This window comes from Oryza brachyantha, chromosome 3 (genome assembly GCF_000231095.2).
Source record: "Oryza brachyantha chromosome 3, ObraRS2, whole genome shotgun sequence".
Classification (NCBI taxonomy): Eukaryota; Viridiplantae; Streptophyta; class Magnoliopsida; order Poales; family Poaceae; genus Oryza; species Oryza brachyantha.
In genome coordinates, this window is record NC_023165.2 from 8727472 (window position 1) to 8746609 (window position 19138).

Sequence of the window (19138 nt, forward strand, 5' to 3'; positions counted from 1 at the left end):
GGGTTTTGGGTGGATAGGACATAGCGGCCCATTTTTTGTAGGTGTTTGCTGGTGGGCGGGAGTGGGATAGGGTGGCCCGAAGGAAAATATTCCCCCAAGATGCCAGATGGATGAATCCGGCTGATTTGGCCGGATTTGGGCGGCTGGGCGAGTTAGGCGAGCGAGTTGGGTGACGACGGCGACGTGGTGCGACGGCGGCAGAGGGAGCAACGGCGAGCGACGACAACGTGATGCGGCGGTGGCGGAGCAGCGGCGAGCGACGGCATGGGCGACGAGCGTGGCGACGACAGCAACGCCGATGCGTTCCCGGCGACGACGACGACATGGTGCGGCCGAGAGGAGGGAGTAGCAGCGAGCGACGACGCGGGCGACGAGCGCGGCTGGGATGGCGACGCGTGCCTGGTGACGACGACATGCCGGCGAGAGGAGGCGGCGGCGGAGGAGGCGAGAGGCAAGAGGCGGCAGAGGCGCGAGGCGGCGACCGGTGGAGGAGAAGCTGGCGGCGGCCGGCGGGAGGAGGCGGCGACAGCTGGGGGGAGGAGAAGCACGAGGTCCCCGCCTGGGGGAGGAGACGGCGGCGGAGGCCGAGGGCTGTGGCGGCGGCGAGCCCTCGACGGCTAGATCCAGCTGCTTTTTTTCTTTTTCTTTTTTTCCTTTTTTCTATGTGTATGTATAACGGAGATAGTAGTGTAAAAATTGTTGGAATTTTATGATTTGTATTGTGTATTAATAAAATTTGATGGGGGTTATACCACACCTACAAATTCATCTACTCCCTCCAAACAAACAAAAAATTGGATTACCCAATCCATCTTCATCCCTACAACCAAACAAAAGACTGGATCGCCATATTCGCTCAACCAAACAAAAAATGGATCGCCGTATCCAACAAAACATGGATCGCCATATCCTATCCAGCCTTGACCGTGAACCAAACGCACCCTAAAATAATTGTGGTTTGACCCATGACTATTCCTATCAATCCATTGATCCGCATAAACCTACCCATAACATGCTCCAATTGATTTGAAATAATGCCCCTAGAATTTAATGTACCAAATAGTTCTATTCTTAATAACCATAGGATCTATGGATCGATCATTCTATCTGTTGTACTTATTTTACCTATTTTATTCATACGCATTTATAATGTATCAACTTGGCCCTACAATTTTTCGAATCACACACACTATAAAAAATATTAGATTTGACTAAAATTTGGTAAGATGTTTTTTATGTACAAGAGCAATCATATATAATTTTTTTATCTATTTCTACATGTGGAATCCACATATGTATGTTCCCATTCTAATTAGGTTATTCATGGATAATCTATTCACACGATAAGCTCGGCATGGATTGACCATATTGAACCATAGTTTCATGATCTTCATTAAAAAATGGTTTAGGTTAATCCATATCCTAACATTGCTCAACCTTATGTGTGCTGCCATCGGTGGCGCCACGACCCTACGGATCTTGTTGCCGCCACCGTGACACCGCTATAATTTTTAGTCAAATCTCTAATTCCAACTCTAAAGAACCATAGACGTTAGATCTGTTCACACTGCTGATATGATTTACACCAAATCACCCTCGTCGGAAAGAAGGGTGAATGGAAGACATGAATCCAGACTATCGCAGCATGGTTCATGTTATATAAAGTAAACTAATGTATATAGTTGCACCTTCGCACAACTTTAACTAGCCTCTTTGTATCTACTATTATAAAAATCAAAGTTGATGCAGTCGTCCATCCGTCACTGTGTCCAACACACATCATTCCTCATGTCAAGCGCGAAGTCATCTGCCACTCCACCTTTGTGTCGTCATGTTCTCAAGCTCTAATGTTGCCTATGTGCTAGCGCGGAGCTCCTCGACGACGACCGGAGGTTGACAAGTTGCAGCGCGTCGACAGAGAGCCGCTCGATCACCCTCTTCCACTCCTAGTGTGGCAGCTCGATGATCACCACCATCCTCAGGAAGAGCTCTTGTCGACGCCGAGGTCCTTCACCACTATCAGCTCTAACGAGCATGACCTCCTACCCCTCTCTGCTAACGCCTTGCTTTGCGGTGGCCGTAGATCCTTGTCGTCGTGCTTACGGATGAATATCCTCGTTAGGGAGGGACCTGTCCTAGGAGGTCGAGGGATGTTTTCCACGTGGGGATTCAGGGTCAGGGCCCCAAAAATATTCGGATGAAATGGGGAAATCAATCCACCCAAAGAACCCATGGGCCCTGATATATAATGCAAAGGTCAATATTTTAGCGCATTAGTCCAATTGTACATTATATATACAAGTGAAAACTAAAACGCTAATCCCTTATTCCCTCCCTAGCCACCACCAACCCTAATCCCAATCCCTAACCAGACCGGCCGCCGGCAGGCCCCAGCCACCATGGCGCTGTCGGCCGATCTCCCTCGTCCGCCCCTAGTCAGTCACTGTAGTACTCTCACCCCGCGTTCCCAACTCGACGACCTCACCCTCCCCGACAGTGACCCCGTCGTCCTTACCACCCAATTGGCGTGCTCATCCGACAAGTAACCCAGGTCGACATGACGCACGAAGGCAACCCCACACACTCACCCCCTCCCGGCGATGGCCCCAGCTCGACATGCGTCAAGCGACCTTACTCCCATTTCAGTGATTCAAATTGGTTCAGTTTCGGTTCTGTCATGTTTATAAGTTAAAAATTAATTTTAAACCTTAAATTTGAAGTTAATTTAGCGTTTTTACATAACAATTTATCGGAGAGATATGAGGAGGAAATATTGTGAAAGCATATTAGCACGAGAGATAATCTTGTAACCGTTCCTGCAATCCTGTACACGGACTCTCTACTCGAGGTGTAGACGAACGCATCCAAACCGTCCGACACGACGGCGATCGGACGTACCTGTAAACCCTTTTTCCACCTCCCTATTTGCACGGAGGAGGATTTGGGTTCCTATACGAACGCCCATCCTACGTGGCACAAGGTTACATATCAAACACGGCGACGGCCACGCAACGGGCTCGAAAGCTCGCATCCCATTGGTCGAATTCGCTGGAACCGCCTCCAAGCGCCACGTGTACCGGGTCGGGAACCATCTCGAACCCCGAAGCGACAAGCGAGCCCCCTTGTGAAAACGGCGGTCTCCATCCATGGCTAAAATCCTCCTCCTCCTCCTCCTCCCCCTCCGCTGCTTCCCTCCAAATCCAACCAAATTTCACCCGAAGATTCCTCCGGCGAAGCGAACCTGACCAGAAATTGACCCCCGAGGAAAGCTCGATCCCGAAGACGGATCAAGAGTTCAAGACCCAGACTGAAGCCGGCGATGGGAATCCCCGTCCGATCTCTCCTCGTCGCGTCGCTCGTCCTCAGCTCGATCGCCCTGCATGTCGCGGCGGCCAGGAGCTTGGATCCCTACAAGGTGAGAGATAACCCACACCCCCTCCTCCCCTCGCCTTCGCGGCGACGCCAATGTGCGGTTCTCTCTAGGCTCTAGCAATGTAATCCCAAGAGGCGTTAATTACTTGCGTGTTGTGCTGAACAAGCTCCTGTCGTGTGCTTGTGCTTGTGCTTGTTTGGATTGGGAGTACCGTAATGCCGCCGTGTTAATTGCTGCTGTTAGATTGTTAGATTTTAATTGGTCAGGCTCCTCTATTCCTAGCTGCATAGTTGCAGGTTAATTTTATTTAAATTAGCAGTACTAACCACACAGCCACTCTAACGTGGAAGGCACTCTTGGAATTGATCATGAAAATATACCTCCAACCGAGTCTTCCAACCGATTAGAGTTCCAGCGTTAACACATTTTCTCTATGACGATAGCAGTTCACCATTACCATTGAAACGTGTGTATTTGTTTTATTTCAGGTTCTTGGGGTTGACAAGAGTGCCAGCCAACGGGATATTCAGAAAGCCTTTCATAAGTACGTGTTCACTTGTCCGTTTCAGATCATATTTTACCACTTACAGGATGTTTCTAATTTCTCGTCTTCACAGGCTTTCTTTAAAATACCATCCTGACAAGAATAAAGGCAAAGGGGCACAGGAAAAATTTGCAGAAATAAACAACGGTAAGACGCTCAACTGTATTTCAGCTACATTCATTTTTGCTTTTTCCTAAATATTTATGGTGAGAATGAGATAGTCCTTCATTATTGCCACCCTGTACTAATTGATGTTATGCAATGGTGCTATCTAATATCAAAGGAAGATCATAACAGACCCATCATCGTGTTGGCATTTGGCAAAAGTGTTCTACATTTATATGGTCTGGTTTGACATAATTTAGTTCCTGCCTTGACAAAACTTGTCTATTGGTTGCAGTTAATTCTGAGACCTTTACAAATGTTTGATATCTATGATATCCTTAGGTTCAGAAAAGTTATGTAAGTAGATATGTTTGTGGTCAGTGTTTAATTTGCTTCTGCTTCATTACAATTTAGTAATTTACTTATGCTTGGTTAATTAGTTTCATGCCGTAATTATTTGCTAGGTACAATTGACTCATTGCCCTTTTCTGTGATATTGTATTTTTTTTAAAACAAATTAGTATTTTGGTTTTTCCTCTCAAAAGTAAGAGGGGGATTCCAGTGTCCTACTTTAATCTCGAACTGTTTGGATCAATTGAATTTTCATTTTAAAAGTGTATTGGCCCTTGCTTTGCAGCCTATGAGATTCTGTCTGATGAAGAGAAGAGGAAAAATTATGATCTCTATGGAGATGAAAAGGGTAACCCAGGATTTGATGGTGGAAATTTTGGAAATCGTGAGGGCTATACATATTTCACTGGTGGTGGCCCCAAGACTAGCTATTTCACATCTGATGATGGATGGCAAACAATGGGCGGTCAGGGAAATACAAAAACATTTTCCTTTTCATTTGGTGGTAACCCTGGTGCTGGTGGTGGAAACCCATTTGGTTTTGATCTTGGTGATGTTTTTTCCAACTTATTTTCTGGTGGATCAATGGGAGGTAGCCAGCATACTGGATCTGCTGGCAAAGCCAGACCTGGTGCAAAATCTTCCAGTCATGATTCTAGTTCTGTCAACATTCAGGAGGTCACGATGCAAATTTTCAACAAAGAAATAGCTGATCAGGGAATTACTTGGCTTTTGTTATTCTATACACCAAACACAAGAGGTCAATCTGTGCTAGAAAGTGTTGTGGAGGATGTGGCTCGTTCACTGGATGGTGCACTGAAGGTAAGCTGGTCAAATATGTACAATGCTGCTCCTTAATGACAAACATATAGCAAGAACGAATTATATAATAAACTCTATTTATGCAGGCTGGTAAGGTAAACTGTGACCATGAAAAGGCCCTTTGCAAGAAGGCTGGTGTCTCAATAGGAAAATCAGCTCGTCTCTTTGTTTATTCATACACAACTACAGAAAAGGGGTCTTTGCATGAGTACTCAGGAGATTACGATTCTAAGAGCCTGAAGACATTTTGTCAAGAACACCTCCCAAGATTTTCCAAAAGGGTAGACATCAACCAATTCAGCTTCTCCTCAAATATTATACTGAACCTTCCTCAAGTGCTTCTACTATCAGCTAAGAAGGATACACCAGCAATGTGGCGTGCTGTTAGTGGAATGTTTCGCAGTCGATTAATTTTCTATGATGCAGAGGTAATACATTTATCTTGTCATCACCATGTCTCCAGTTGCTTATAAGGTAGATAAAATCATGTCATTTCTGAATACCCTGGTTTCCCTGGGAAAGTTTGGTGGATTAGTTTTATTTTATGTTATATGGGGCTATTAACTTGCAACTCCCATGGTAGTACTAACACTTGATGGTGCTTTAAACTCATAAATGTTAGTATCACATGGTTGATCCGATAATAATTATAGATTGGTCCATCCAGTGAACAGTCAAGAATGTCATGGCTATGCCATTACAACTCTATGAACAAGTTAATGTAATACATCATGTTTCTTTTGTCAGGTTCAGAATGTTTCTCATCCACTCCTAAAACGTCTTGGGGTGAGGAATATTCCAGCTCTTATTGGTAGGTCCATTAATGGCGAGGAACAACTTCTGAAGGATGGCATTTCAGTTAAAGATCTCAGATCTGGTATCAAAGAACTGAAGAGTCTGCTCGAAAATTTTGAAAAGAAGAATAAGAAGCTGGGGTCAAACCAAGCTAAGAAACCTACTCATACAAATCAACCAAAAGAAAACAAAATTCCTCTCCTCACTGCTTCCAACTTTGAGGAAATTTGTGGTGAGAAGACATCAGTATGTATCATTGGCATTTTCAAATCAAACAAAGCTAAGGAAAAGCTGGAAACCGTCCTATCCGAGGTTCGTCTCTCCTGTCTTACAAGCTGTATGATGGTACATAGATGTTTTTTTTTTCTTTTGGTTCTTCCTGCCTGGCCATTGTTTAATGCCTGTCTTCTTGCTTGCCAATCCAATTTCAGATATCTCAGAAGACTCTGATAAGGGGGCAGAACTACAACTCTGGGAATGCGGTTGTTTATACTTTGCTGGACGGGAACAAACAGTCCGCCTTTCTGTCGACGTTTGACAAGTCGGCATTCAAGTCGTCTGATACACTTCTTGCCTACAAGCCTCGACGGGGGAGATATTTTGTGTATAATAACGAGGTCACTATGGAAGAGGCTGAACGGTTCGTGGTTTCTGTTTTGAATGGAGATGTTCAGTTGTTATCAGCCGGACGAAAACCAGTCCTTATGTAGGGTACATAGGCTACCGCTGCAATTGCAAACGTTAGTTTTCTTGGGAGCGAATGCAAGTAGAAAGTATATATAGTTCTTACAGTTTAGTAAGTCCTGAAGGCTTGTACATAGCTGGATCTGATTGGAATGATGAGAGTAAGATGTATAATTTCGCCCTTTGCAGTCGGGCACCTTTTTGTTGTGTCATGAGCTGGAATGCACTAACATGGGAGAGATCACTTGACCTGTAAGTGTGTCTGTGTATATCAAGATGCGGAAAACAGGAACGGAGAAATTTCACAGAAATTTTGCCGGAATTGAACTAAGTTTCGAACAGTGGGAACCTTGATGTGCCTCTTTTCCTTTGCGATTTCCAGTGGGACTGTTTCCCCCCCTAAGGATACATTCTCATGTGTTTGCTAGTCTGAAATATCAATTAAATAGTTATTATTAAAAAATCTGAAAAAAAGACAATATTGACACATTAGTCATCGAACATCTTGCAAAAATCAATCCTAAATCTGATTGAAAAAATGGGAACAAAAGAATACAAATTACGTTCCAAGTAGTATATGTAGTGTACTATTTATATACAGATTTATCAAATTATATACAATAATTTTTGACAGGTATATTTTTAGCTATTTAAATCCTAGATTCGGCCGTATGAATTCGTAAATTTTGTGAAAGAAAGCTTCAGAGTTCAGACTAACGGACTGTGCGTGTGATGGTACATTCGTTGAGAACCTGCCCCTCCAGCAGGCTTGAACTTATGCAGGCCGCTGATGCACACATTCGGCCCGGTCCAAGAGCCGTCGGGGTCTAAGCAGTCGTCCCCTCTACCCGATTCGCGGATGGCCTCACGAAGCCTATCTCCATTGTCCTCGGCATCAAAACGCCGTGTCGCTGTGGCCAAGCAGACGAGCGGAAGATGGCTTCCACCATCTTCAGCTCCTCTCCCTCCAAGGTTACTACTGCCAAAGTAAGCTTCTACCCTCCTGCTCCGACCTTTATCTGTCTTAGCTTCACGGTTTCTTCCTTCTCCCCTCCTTTCTTGATGCTTCTTGCGCGACCTGCAGTTGTGCAATTCGCTAAGAATCATGTGGTTTGGAATCACCTAAGTGGGACAACAAAAAACTTGATGTCTGCCTGTAAATCGTTACAAGTTTCACGGGAAATTTAGCTACGTCTTTGAATTGCTCGTTCATCTTAGGGATGTTGTTAGTTAGCTTGCGCATGCTAATTAATCTGGGATGCCGATGCAACTGGATGCACAGCTAGGAGGAGGCAGCGTCACCAGATCTTCCTCGCCCTACACGCAGCTCACCTTCTGCTCGAGGCATCACTTCCAGAAGGCGGCAACGACAGCGTTGGCCCTCCACAAGCCTCCGCCCGAGCTGTCCCTGCTTTTGCCGGCGCGGAGCAAGCATGCAAGGACGTGCCCGGCTGCGGACAACGACCGGGCGGCGCCAGCGGCGGCACAAGAGGCACCAAACCCGCTCCCGCCGGCCGCACCCGGCGCCGACGGCCAGCAGCCCAGCGCCAACGGCAGCCCGGCCCAGCAGGAGCCGCCGAAGCGGGCTCCCCTGACGGCTCGGGAGCGACTGCGCGCGGCGCGCGTGCTGGGCAAGTACGCGGATCCCGGCGGCTCGTCGCCGAAGGGCAAGTCGGCGGCGGGGAAGCCGGAGTTCGGGAGCCGGGTGCTGGACGCGCTCCGGGAGACTGACGGCGCGAAGAAGAAGCGGTCGGGGTCGCGGCTGCCCGAGGCGCCGAGCAACATGTTCGACGACAGCAAGCGCGGCCTGCCCAAGGAAGGGTGGACGTTCGAGGCCCTGCCGTTCGGCACCGACGTGCTCGTCATCGTCGCCTCCTTCACGCTCATCACCGCCGTCATGTTCGGCACCACGTACCTCGTGTGGAAGCTCGGCGGCATCCACTTCAACGAGTACTAGGCCACACTAGCTAGCTAGATTGGGCGATGAATCGCTCATTCGAATTGGACTCCGGTTGATGCTTCTTGCGGTGCTTTGATCAAATGGTTTTGTGCTATTGTACTATACTGTATCGCCGGCATTGGTGCTTGGATGGAGTTTGGAACACAATGTTATACGAATCCATAGTTGTCGTTGTCGACAGGTCACTTAATCACTGTGATTGTAGTAATAGAAATTTACATTCCCTATAATCACGGAAGTGGCTGTAGTTTAGTGGTGAGAATTCTACGTTGTGGCCGTAGAGACCTGGGCTCGAATCCCAGCAGCCACACTTCACTCTTTTTTTTTAATTGTTTCAAGTATGCTTTGTTTTCTAATTGTTTTGTACTTTTTCATGTTTTTTTAATTTATTCATTTTGCAATTTGTTTCAAGTACTTTGTTTTTATAGTTGTTCGATGCTTTATTTCAATTTTTCCTTTTCCAAATATTTCATATTTTTTCATATTCTTTCTCTTTTTGCATAAGTACTTTGGTTTTTAAAAATTTTTCATGCTTTTTTCTTCTGAGGATAATTTTTGCAATTTTTTTAGTAAATTTTATAAAACCCCAGTTCTCAGTGCACACGTAACACAAAATCCAAGTTATTGTCATTTGTTTCAAGGAACTATATATTTTACGACAGAATATTTCAAAAGCTCACATTTAAGATTGTATTGTCTATTTGACTAATCTATTTATTCATAAGGATGCAAAAAACATTATACGATACTTTTAAGTATATATACACATTGGTGCATTTTTTACTTGTGTGCGATAGAATAATTTTTTATATATATATCCACTTAATCAATTATAAATAGGGAGGATTATGTTAAGTTTTTACAAACATGGAATCAAAAAAAGTGAGGGAGAAGATAAATTAGGTGGGAGAGATATGCAAGTGGGCCTATTTATATTAAAAATACCACATATATAAAACACCAGAAATGGGTATTTTACATAAATATGGGGCTCTTTAAAACATGTTACCCCAAAACATAAAATTCCTTGAAAGAAATCATAATGCTTGGGGTTTTCCACTTACGCATGCCCAAGATTTTCCTGTAATGGGTTTAGTTGTGCACCATCTTCACTTATTAGTTTATACATCGTATGATTGTAACCTGGTATTTACCGCATGCATATGATTTCAGTCTTTCATAATTCCTAGTAATTATGTTCCTTTGCCTTTTGGGTTGCCATGTTTTGAACGAGTTGCTCCATATTTGCGGACAGCTCAACCTCACTGTCCATATATGTTTGTTCTTCTCACCATGCAGTTTGGCGTTGGCTACTTGGAACGCTAATTTCTCAGTGTAAAGTTTGTGACTCTATGTTACTATTGGCTATTGTTGAATTTCCGTAGTAACTTGTAGTGTTATAGAGGTATATCCTCTAGGTGTATTATATGTTCTCTAAATACAGTCAGGTTCACCCTATGTCTTTAACAGTGGCTAATTATGATGTTCAATGAATCATAATTGATAAGTTGACATCTATACGTCTTTAACAGTGGATAATTATGCACGGGAAGAGGAGACACTGCACATTTTTACTAATTCCGAAAATAATTTTACTTTTGCACCATTGTCTTAAAACCTTATCAACAAGACTTTCATCATAATCGAGAACAAATTCCCTTTGCAAAGTATGGGGTTTTATTTTGTTATTTGATATCATCGTTGGCGATTGGATAACATGAGTTTTTTTTCTCTTGTGAGTGTCTATATATCACCAAGTAATTTTTCTTAAAATAATACAAATTTAACTATATTATAATTTGTGGGGTCCTTCTCCAGTGCATTCTATTGGTAGTATTATACTACTAGAAAAATTAATCCGAGTCATTTATTAAAAAGGGTAATTTAATACTTTGTTAACTAATTAGTAGTATTTTGTAATTTAGATATTTATTGTCAATCAAAAAAATGTATTACGTACGGGAGGTTGGATGCCTAGCAGAGTATATCGTTTCTGCATCATTGGCCGCAGCAGTGTTCGATTCGTCCATGTGTGCATCCGCCGAAATATCTTAGGTTATTTAGGATTTTTACTGCACCTAATATAGTTGGCAGTACGATTTAATCATAATCATCCGATAAAAATAGATTAACGATGTCGATTAAATTCTACTACCAGTAAAATGCACTGAAAAGGGACCCTTCCATTTTACGTGCTCCAATAGAGTATATATGTCATGTTACCTTGCAAATTCAAAATGATATTTTAATAGCATGCAAAATACATCTTTTTATTTCCTTATAACAAGGTTTTACCTCTCATGGGGTAATACATAGATCAACCTTTAAATCTAACCTAGACCAATGGTTCCAAGGAAAGTTGGAGTACAATAAACAATCTCATACAAAATTAATAAATTACACGAAGTGAGTTAACACTATAACATTGGGATTACATAATCTTGTTCTACAAACATATTGCTTCCCTATTTCAAATGTAACTGCATTCATCTATAAAGATGGGTCATATATATAATATTAAATCTCTTCTCTTTCTCTTTCAGTTGTCGATTTATAGGTTATGAGAGTTCTTTGCTGCTAGATTGGAAGGCATCATAAGGGCTAGCTGCATTACTAGTTGTGCTATCATCACCAAAGCTCTCATGAAATTCCTCGATACTATTTTTCTCCAAGTATGGTAGAGGGCTTACATGGTTGGTTTCCTGTCTTAGCTTCCAAGATCTTCGTAGTATCACAAGACGCTCCACTACCTCCTTCATATCAGGCCGTTCTTCGATCTTTTCTTTCATACACTCCATTGCCAACATACCTATCTCTTCCAAGATCAAGACATCTTCTTCCATTGTTGCAATGTCCTTATCAAACAACGACCTCCCACTGTTCATTTGGTCATATGTCTCTTGGAAATCAACGATGAGGCTGCAATTCTTACCGTATATTGTTGGCCTTCTGCTAATTAGCTCTAGCAGAACAACTCCAAAACTATACACATCACTTTTTTGTGTTAAGTGACCAGTCAAATAGAACACTGGATCTATGTAGCCCATGCTTCCTACAACAACCATGGTAAATTCTCTGTCTACATTAAGGAGCTTGGATGTCCCAAAGTCTGAGATCTTGGCGATGAACTTGTCCGTTAGAAGTATGTTGGCTGGCTTGACATCGCCATGTCGTATTGTATTACTTAAGGATGAGTGCATGTATCTTAGGCCTTCTGCGGATCCAATTGCAATGTCTAAGCGTAGATCTAGTGTGAGAGGGACTAGGCGATTGGCATCACCATGGAGAATGTCTTTTAAACTACCATTAGCAGCAAACTCATACACTAACATTGGAGCATCCACCTCCAAGCAGCAACCCAATAGCTTGATAATGTTATTGTGTATCATTTGCGATTGTATGGTGACTTCGTTTATGAAATCTTCCCTTCGATCTTCATTTAGCTCAATTGAAGTCTTCACAGCCACAGGGGTATTGTCTTTGAGTCTGCCTTTGTAAACCTTGCCATATCCTCCTTGACCAAGAACTTCAGAATTGTTCTTTAGGATTCTTTTTATCTCATCTTTGGAGAAAATCACAATGTTTTCTACTTTCTGTAACACTGAACCACCATTTCTTTTGAAATAGCCATTCATCCTTTTCTTTTGAAGCATCATTAGTGTGAAAAAAACAACAACAATCAGGAAGGAAAATCCCAAAGTGATGCCTACAAAGGTCACAAATTTCTTTCTTAGAGAAAAAGTCAGAATTTCGTGCGAGCAATAACATAACTAATTCATGTATTGGCATTACATTATTATACTCCTTTCGTTTCATATTGTAAGACAGTTTGGTATGCCTCAATTTATTTATATATTAATGTATATTATATATGTTTAAATTTATTAGTACCTAAATATGAATTTAGATAATTTTAGAAAGTCCTATTTTAGGAAACGAAGATAGTAGCAGTAAAATGAAGGTACTAATAGAAATTGAAGCGGATGCTCACTTTATTCATATCACTATCAACTGTTGTTATATTAATGTTATGCACGTAGCGCTGACATGTTAGCTCAGAATATTTTAATATTTTATTTTTACCTATATGTTAAAAATCTCAAATCACTGCACTCTTGTCATGTCCCATTTTATGACGTTGTCGTACAGTGTCTCAAAAGTTTTTACTTCGGTGAATATTTTCCTATTTCAAACTTAATAAAAACTTCAAATTTAAAATAGATTTAATTCAATTAATTAATTGTTTAAACAAGTTTACCTTGTCATCTGTTAGCTCTTTCTTGGTTTTCTTGTTTGTTTCAACTTTTGAGTGATTCTTTGGAGTTTGTTTTGGAGCTCACGTTTTAACTCCTAAATTTCTGTCCTTTTGGAAAAAAAAAATTCGAGAACCATCAATCATAGACGGATCCAGAGGGTGGTCCATGGACCACCCAAAAAATATCAGCTTACAAAACTCTTCCGGGGTAATTGTTTGGTTTTTCTATAAAAAACAAACGATATATTTTTAAGGATTTTTTTATCATTCTTGAAAATCAATTTTAATTAGTGTAAAATTCTAGTATCTTAAGGTATACTAAATCTCAAAGTACTAAATTTTTATACTAAAAGTTATATACCTCGAGTTACTTTTTAAATGATGGTAAAAAAACTCTATCTTCAAAAAATATAATTTATGAATAAAACTTTTATATACGTATTCTTTATATTGAAGAAATAAAAATAAGAGAAGAAAGTCATTTGTTAACAAATGCAAAATGTAATTTTAATCAATTATATATTTATATTATATATCATGTTATATTTATGACAATTTTAAAAATTATATAAGTTGGATCACCTAGAATAAAAATTCTAGATATGTCACTGCCATTAGAGCTAGAATTTTACAATGAAATTTTATTTATCCTTCCCTTCTATTATCTCCTTAGCTTTTAAACACATGATAAGGGATTAGCAAAGAGCCGAATGACATAATGATTCTCTTTGGAAACTTCCTAAGCTAATTTCAAAATTGAAACAAAGTATTGAGTAAATTCAAACTTGAAACATAGTAGTTAGTAAATTGCACTTCGTGCCAAGTAGGGTGTGTGTACCTTGTTCTTTTTTACTCTAAGTTTGGTACATTTCATCACTACTTAAGTTGGGTATATACTGGAATAAGTTTTATTTTGCAATAGCTTTGTATTTATTGAGTTCATGGAACATCTTGTAATTAAATCATGAGTGGAACTCATAAGACTCCTTGATTTCAGACTATGGGTTATGAGACAAAAAATTCTATAGGTTTGATGAAGCTTCAGGTGTTAAATGAAAAATATTTTAATAGTACTATGACGTAATGTGAAAGTACGTGATGACCGAAGTATAGAGTGAAATAAAGTACATTTTGCTTTTGAAAAATAATTCTACTTTAGTCAAACTAGATATGTGGAGGCATATATATAGAGTATATGTGCTTTCTCCATTTAGAATATAGTTATCTTGGTAATTTTTGGAGGTATTAAAGATTAAGGCGCAAAATGAAGAATAATAGTGTTATTATATGGACCATTAGAGATTGGATTTTTTTTAATGTACTCTCGAATGATTGTGAGTCGTCCTTACTTTGGATCCAATGGATCTGATTTTATTATACTACAATGTGCATTAGAAATTTTATAATGTTAAAATTGAAACTAAAATATATAGCTGTGTAGTAAATTTGTGTGTCATATATCATGTTAAAATATATAAATTGATAAATATATCCTACCAAAGTTTTAAATAAAATATTTAATATACTTATAAAAATACATAATTAGATTTAAATTTCACTACGCTGCTACCACTGCTAGTAAAAGGTATCGTAACACTGTCAGATTGGGTGGGGTGCGCGTAGAGCCCACTCTGATTACCATCAGAGATGAAGTTGTGTGCTAGAATTGAGCTTTTATATCTTTGAGGTATATACCATTCTATATTTATCATATGGGTGATTATATAGCTTATTTGTAAACGAATAATAATTTGTGAATAAAATTTTTATATATGTATTCTTAGCGATCTAAAAGCTAAGTTTTAAAAAATAAACTATGACAACTCTAAATTTGAGTTAAAAAATTCAAATTTTGATGTGTAAGCAAAAGCAGAAATGAAAATATAGGAGAGCACGAAAACACGTAGAAGAATGTACCAAGGGCAAGTCGTGCTGCAACGGGGAACTTGGGGCTGCACTCGTCGTTCTTTGGACCACGTCCACTGGGCTGATAACCTGTAGGACATCTGCATTCGTAATCTCCTATGATGTTCTTGCAAACGCCATAGCAGGGATACTTGTCCTTGTTGGACGGATCGCACTCGTTTATATCTGCATATTTATTTGTATATCATGATATATTTGCATATGAGGTGTTTTAGCTATCATGCTCTCTACTACTATCTCCGTCCCGAAATAAAATCACTTTTTAGTTTTTTGATACAATGTTGTGACTCTTCGTCTTATTTAAATTTTTTTGCGATTAATATTTTTATTCTTACTAGATGATAAAACATGAATAGTACTTTATGCGTGCCTATTTTCTTAAGTGTTTGTACAATTTTTTCAAATAAGACGAATAGTCAAACGTTTGACACAGAAAAACGAAAACTGATGTTATTATGGGACGGAGTAGTATTGATATTGATATCTAAATTATTTAAATAGTTTGTTTTTAATTTAATGGTTATACTTATTTCTACTACCACATTACTTATTAAAGTAGAATAATTCTATTTACCTTTAGAAGAACTTTAAAAATCAAAGAATGATATTTTTCAGTGGATGATAATATTGTTAAGAAAATACTATCAGTAAACAGTACAGTAGAGATACTCATATGGATACATATACGTGGGAGCATATACATATATGAGTCGGGCGTGTTGGTTGGTGATCATTTCGAGTTAAATCTGTTGACAATTAATGCCTCATTTGGCATAGCTCTAGCTCCTAACTCCCACTTAATTGTAGCTGGAGTTATGCCAAATGGTATATATATTCTAATTTTCTAGAGCAGAGTTAGCGGAGCAGCTCCTAAAAAATAAACTATAGAGGTGGAGCTGGGTTTTTGTTGCTCCACAAAAGACCCATTACTCTCGAGTTTGAAATTACCACTCATCTACTCATAATCTATTATCTTTCTCTCTCTATACAATCATTCCTATATGATGAACATAACAATCTTACAATTATATTATTCTAATTCGAAAGAAAATAGTTAATACTACCTCCGTCCCATAATAACTTCATTTTTTGTTTTTTCGTGTCCAACGTTTGACCATTCGTCTTATTTGAAAAATTTGTACAAAACTTAAAAAAACTAGTCATATATAAAATATTATTTATGTTTTATCATCTAGTAAGAATGAAAATATTAATCGCAAAAAAATTAAATAAGACGAAGAGTCAAAATATTGTATTAAAAACACTGAAAAATGATCTTATTTCGGGGCGGAGGTAGTATTAAATTATATCCAAAAGAAAATAATTACTTGCGTTGTAAATATCGTCATAAATCACAAGGGTATTATTATCAATGCAGTCTCTAACCTCTCTTTCAGGAGTACTAGAGCTAACCAAAATAGTTTTACGCTATTCTCCAGCTCCCGGTTTGAAATTAGGTGTTGAAGTTGGGAGTCCTAAACGAGGCCCAAGTGTCCATATATACATAAGTTAACTTAGTTAAGGATTGATTAACTTACCCTGGCATCCATCGCTGTGGTAGGGATTACCGTGGTAGCCATTGCTGCACCTGCAGTAGTATCCGGGGCCGTTGGTGGAGTTGACGCACTCACTATTGGCGCTCACACAAGCGTATCCGGCGGTCGTCTTCTGCGCCTCCGGCGGCGGGCAGGACGAGGCGTTGGCGTCGCGGATGGCCCAGTCGAGCCACACCGGCATGGTCTGTTTCAGCTTCATCTTGAGGTCGGCTCTCTGGAATCGGTACTCGTTCTTGGCAACGAGGAAGGCGTAGTCGCAGGGGCTGAACTCCACCTGCTCGCCGCGCGGCCATATCTCGAAAGTGACGTTGTTGTCGGTAAGCTCCGGCGGGATGTCGACGTGACAGCAGCCGATGCCGGCGCACTTGCCGTCCTTGGCGCTGTGAGAATCGCTGCAGTAGGTGACGCAGCCGGCGTAGTAGAGGTTGATGTAGAGGCCTATGCCCTCACTGTTCCCGTGCTGTGTCCAGGCAACGGTGTTGCAGCCGAGGACGACCAGCATGTTGCGCTCGTCGGAGATGCGGTACACGCCCATCCTGTTGAACTCAACCTCGCCGTCGAAATTGCGGGTGACGCCGCCGCTGGAGTTGTAGCACTGAAACGCCACCGGCAGCATCACCTTCACCTCCGGCCGCGGGTACACCGACAGCTTCTGCACCTGGATGGCTTGCCTGGTGGCAGCAATGGTCGGCACGACGACGCCGCTTTTGCCCTTCTTGCTGGTATTACAGATGATCTCGAAGCCTTCACTGCGGAAGCAGCCGGCGCCGATGCCGAACGGATAGGGGATACGAACGTCGCCGCATCTACTCGGGCAGCCGGCAGGCCGGCCGGCGACGACGCTGTCGCCGGCGGAAGCCACAAGTAGCAGGACGCCGGCCAGTAACCAGAATGGCGCCATCCAAGTTACGTACATGCCGATCGATTATTGTCTAATTTAATTGGAAGCAACAATTAGTTGGATGAGATTGACGAGATCCAGTCCTTATATTATTGTTATTTTGCTTACATGGATAAGAGCCAGAAATTGCAGGGTGCGCGTCATCATATATGTGGAAGGCATCAAAGGCGATTGTTTGATTTTTATAAGAAAAATCAAAGGTCATATTTGTATTTTTTTAAATAAAACTTTTATATATATTTTCTTTGTAATCTAAAAGCCAAGAATTAAAAATCTATAATAAAAAGTTCAAAATAAATTTAAAATTAAAATTAAAAAGATTAAATTTTGGCTTAAAAATATAAGTAGAAACGAAAAGATAAGGGTGGTCATCACTGGCATTGACATGCTAACTACTCTTTCTTTTGTAAAAGAGTGGAGTTGGACTTTTATTTATCAAGGCACTGTTTTAAACAAATTGTTCACATGATTATTAACGTGGGAGTGAATTGCAGCTTGGGCCATCTCTTATTACCATATTTGCAGCTTAGACTACGAGTAAATCTATATTTTTCTACTTTGGACCATGCAATTCTATATATTCATGTTGAGCCGGCGCGCCCCCCCCCCCCCCCCTCTCTCTCTCTCTCTCTCTCTCTGTGTTCGTTCATTTGAGGCCACCACCAATGAGATGATGCTTGAGCATGAGCACCAACAGGTCCAACACCAACACAAGTTGATGATGTTCCACTACTTGCGCTCAATCACCGGCAGCTCCAACGATATTGTTGGTCGTGCACTCGAGCTCCAATACTTCAAGTGTTTTTGCCCATCACCACCCCTTGTTGTTATCTGATCTAAACCTAGGCTAGGCTGTAGAACACAGGTGGTCAATACAAGCTTCGTGGGAAAAGAGTGAAAGAAAGCATCACCAACTATAATAAGGGAAAATATTCTGATACTTGAGGGGATGTCCCCTTGTCTATTACATCATATTCAAATAGTTATCAAACAATTTGAAAAAAATAGTGAAGATAGATTAATATAAGATATATCACTACACAAACATGCAAGTTCAAATATAACTTCTACAATTCATAACAAAAATAACAAATTAAACTCTGAATAATATTCGTATACTCACAGTCATATTTGTTATTTTTTTTATGGATTATAGAAGTCATATTTAAACTTGTATGTTTGTGTAGTGGTATATCTTATATTAATCTATCTTTACAATTTTTTTAAAATTTTTTATGACTCTTTGGATAGCATGTAATAAACGAGTGGATATCCTCATGAGGGTTTAAAATCCACTCTCACTATAATAGCAGCAAACGAGAGGAAGAAGATAGTATTTGTGATGTGCTGATTCACTTGAAGATGAGAGGGTGGTGCAGGGTGAAAAAAAAGACAAGTTAATCATGTACTAATCTATTACTATATTTTCTGTGTCACATAAGCTACCTTAGAGAAAGGCTAATAATATAGCCAACAAGCTGGCTATAAGACTCTCTGTAGTCTTCTCTTAGCCCACCTATATAGTAGTTAGCTCTTTATTATTAATATAGGGCTCACATGTTTCTCTCACGGAGTTTCCTAGGTCTCGTGCACAAGCTGGCTATAAGATTAGGGCACTCACAATGCTACAAACTATCTTAGTTTCTATACTCTAGTATATCGTGTCAAGAAACTATCTTCCACGGTGCAACTTTTGTATCTTGTTATCACATGGCCCACTTGTCTCTTTCACAGACAGTCTTATTTTACGTGAAGACACTAGGTCTTAATCTAGAACTAGTTTCTTCATTTTTGTATCTCTCTCTTCAATAAATAACCTGTCATATCAGCAAATACTTACTTGACATAGCAATAGATACAGATAGA

The 19138-nt window shown here is 40.4% G+C and overlaps 3 protein-coding genes and 1 non-coding gene across 4 annotated transcripts; 3 read left to right on the plus strand and 1 right to left on the minus strand.

Moving 5' to 3' along the window:
- Positions 1 to 3148: 3148 nt before the first annotated feature.
- On the plus strand, positions 3149 to 7043 carry LOC102709157 (dnaJ protein ERDJ3A). The gene is made up of 7 exons (XM_006649850.2): positions 3149 to 3415; positions 3862 to 3917; positions 3991 to 4064; positions 4660 to 5195; positions 5282 to 5623; positions 5943 to 6302; positions 6422 to 7043. Exons 1-7 carry the CDS (start codon positions 3320 to 3322, stop codon positions 6698 to 6700), a joined length of 1743 nt encoding a protein of 580 aa, XP_006649913.1. The 5' UTR covers positions 3149 to 3319; the 3' UTR covers positions 6701 to 7043.
- Positions 7044 to 7533: 490 nt separating this feature from the next.
- On the plus strand, positions 7534 to 8800 carry LOC102716306. Its single transcript, XM_040522244.1, is given in 3 exon segments — positions 7534 to 7576; positions 7579 to 7661; positions 7957 to 8800. Coding segments are annotated over 3 exon segments (801 nt in total). The 3' UTR covers positions 8632 to 8800.
- Positions 8801 to 8872: 72 nt separating this feature from the next.
- On the plus strand, positions 8873 to 8944 carry TRNAH-GUG. The gene has a single exon. It is a non-coding gene; the product is annotated as a tRNA-His (tRNA).
- Positions 8945 to 10891: 1947 nt separating this feature from the next.
- On the minus strand, positions 10892 to 17272 carry LOC102709443 (wall-associated receptor kinase 2-like). The gene is made up of 3 exons (XM_006649851.3): positions 16354 to 17272; positions 14807 to 14980; positions 10892 to 12340 (listed from the first exon to the last, which is right to left on the minus strand). The coding sequence occupies exons 1-3, from the start codon at positions 17270 to 17272 to the stop codon at positions 11193 to 11195; spliced, it is 2241 nt and encodes a 746-aa protein (XP_006649914.1). The 3' UTR covers positions 10892 to 11192.
- Positions 17273 to 19138: the final 1866 nt, after the last annotated feature.

Bases quoted from the DNA above. Each gene is read 5' to 3' on its own strand.
- LOC102709157 (XM_006649850.2), top strand. From the start codon at position 3,320: ATGGGAATCCCCGTCCGATCTCTCCTCGTCGCGTCGCTCGTCCTCAGC. The intron at 3,416-3,861 runs GTGAGAGATAAC...GTTTTATTTCAG, and splicing joins GGAGCTTGGATCCCTACAAG to GTTCTTGGGGTTGACAAGAG. The intron at 5,624-5,942 runs GTAATACATTTA...TTCTTTTGTCAG, and splicing joins TAATTTTCTATGATGCAGAG to GTTCAGAATGTTTCTCATCC.
- LOC102709443 (XM_006649851.3), bottom strand. From the start codon at position 17,272: ATGGCGCCATTCTGGTTACTGGCCGGCGTCCTGCTACTTGTGGCTTCC. The intron at 14,981-16,353 runs GTAAGTTAATCA...ATAAATATGCAG, and splicing joins CCACAGCGATGGATGCCAGG to ATATAAACGAGTGCGATCCG. The intron at 12,341-14,806 runs GTACATTCTTCT...TGACCTTTGTAG, and splicing joins TGCAGCACGACTTGCCCTTG to GCATCACTTTGGGATTTTCC.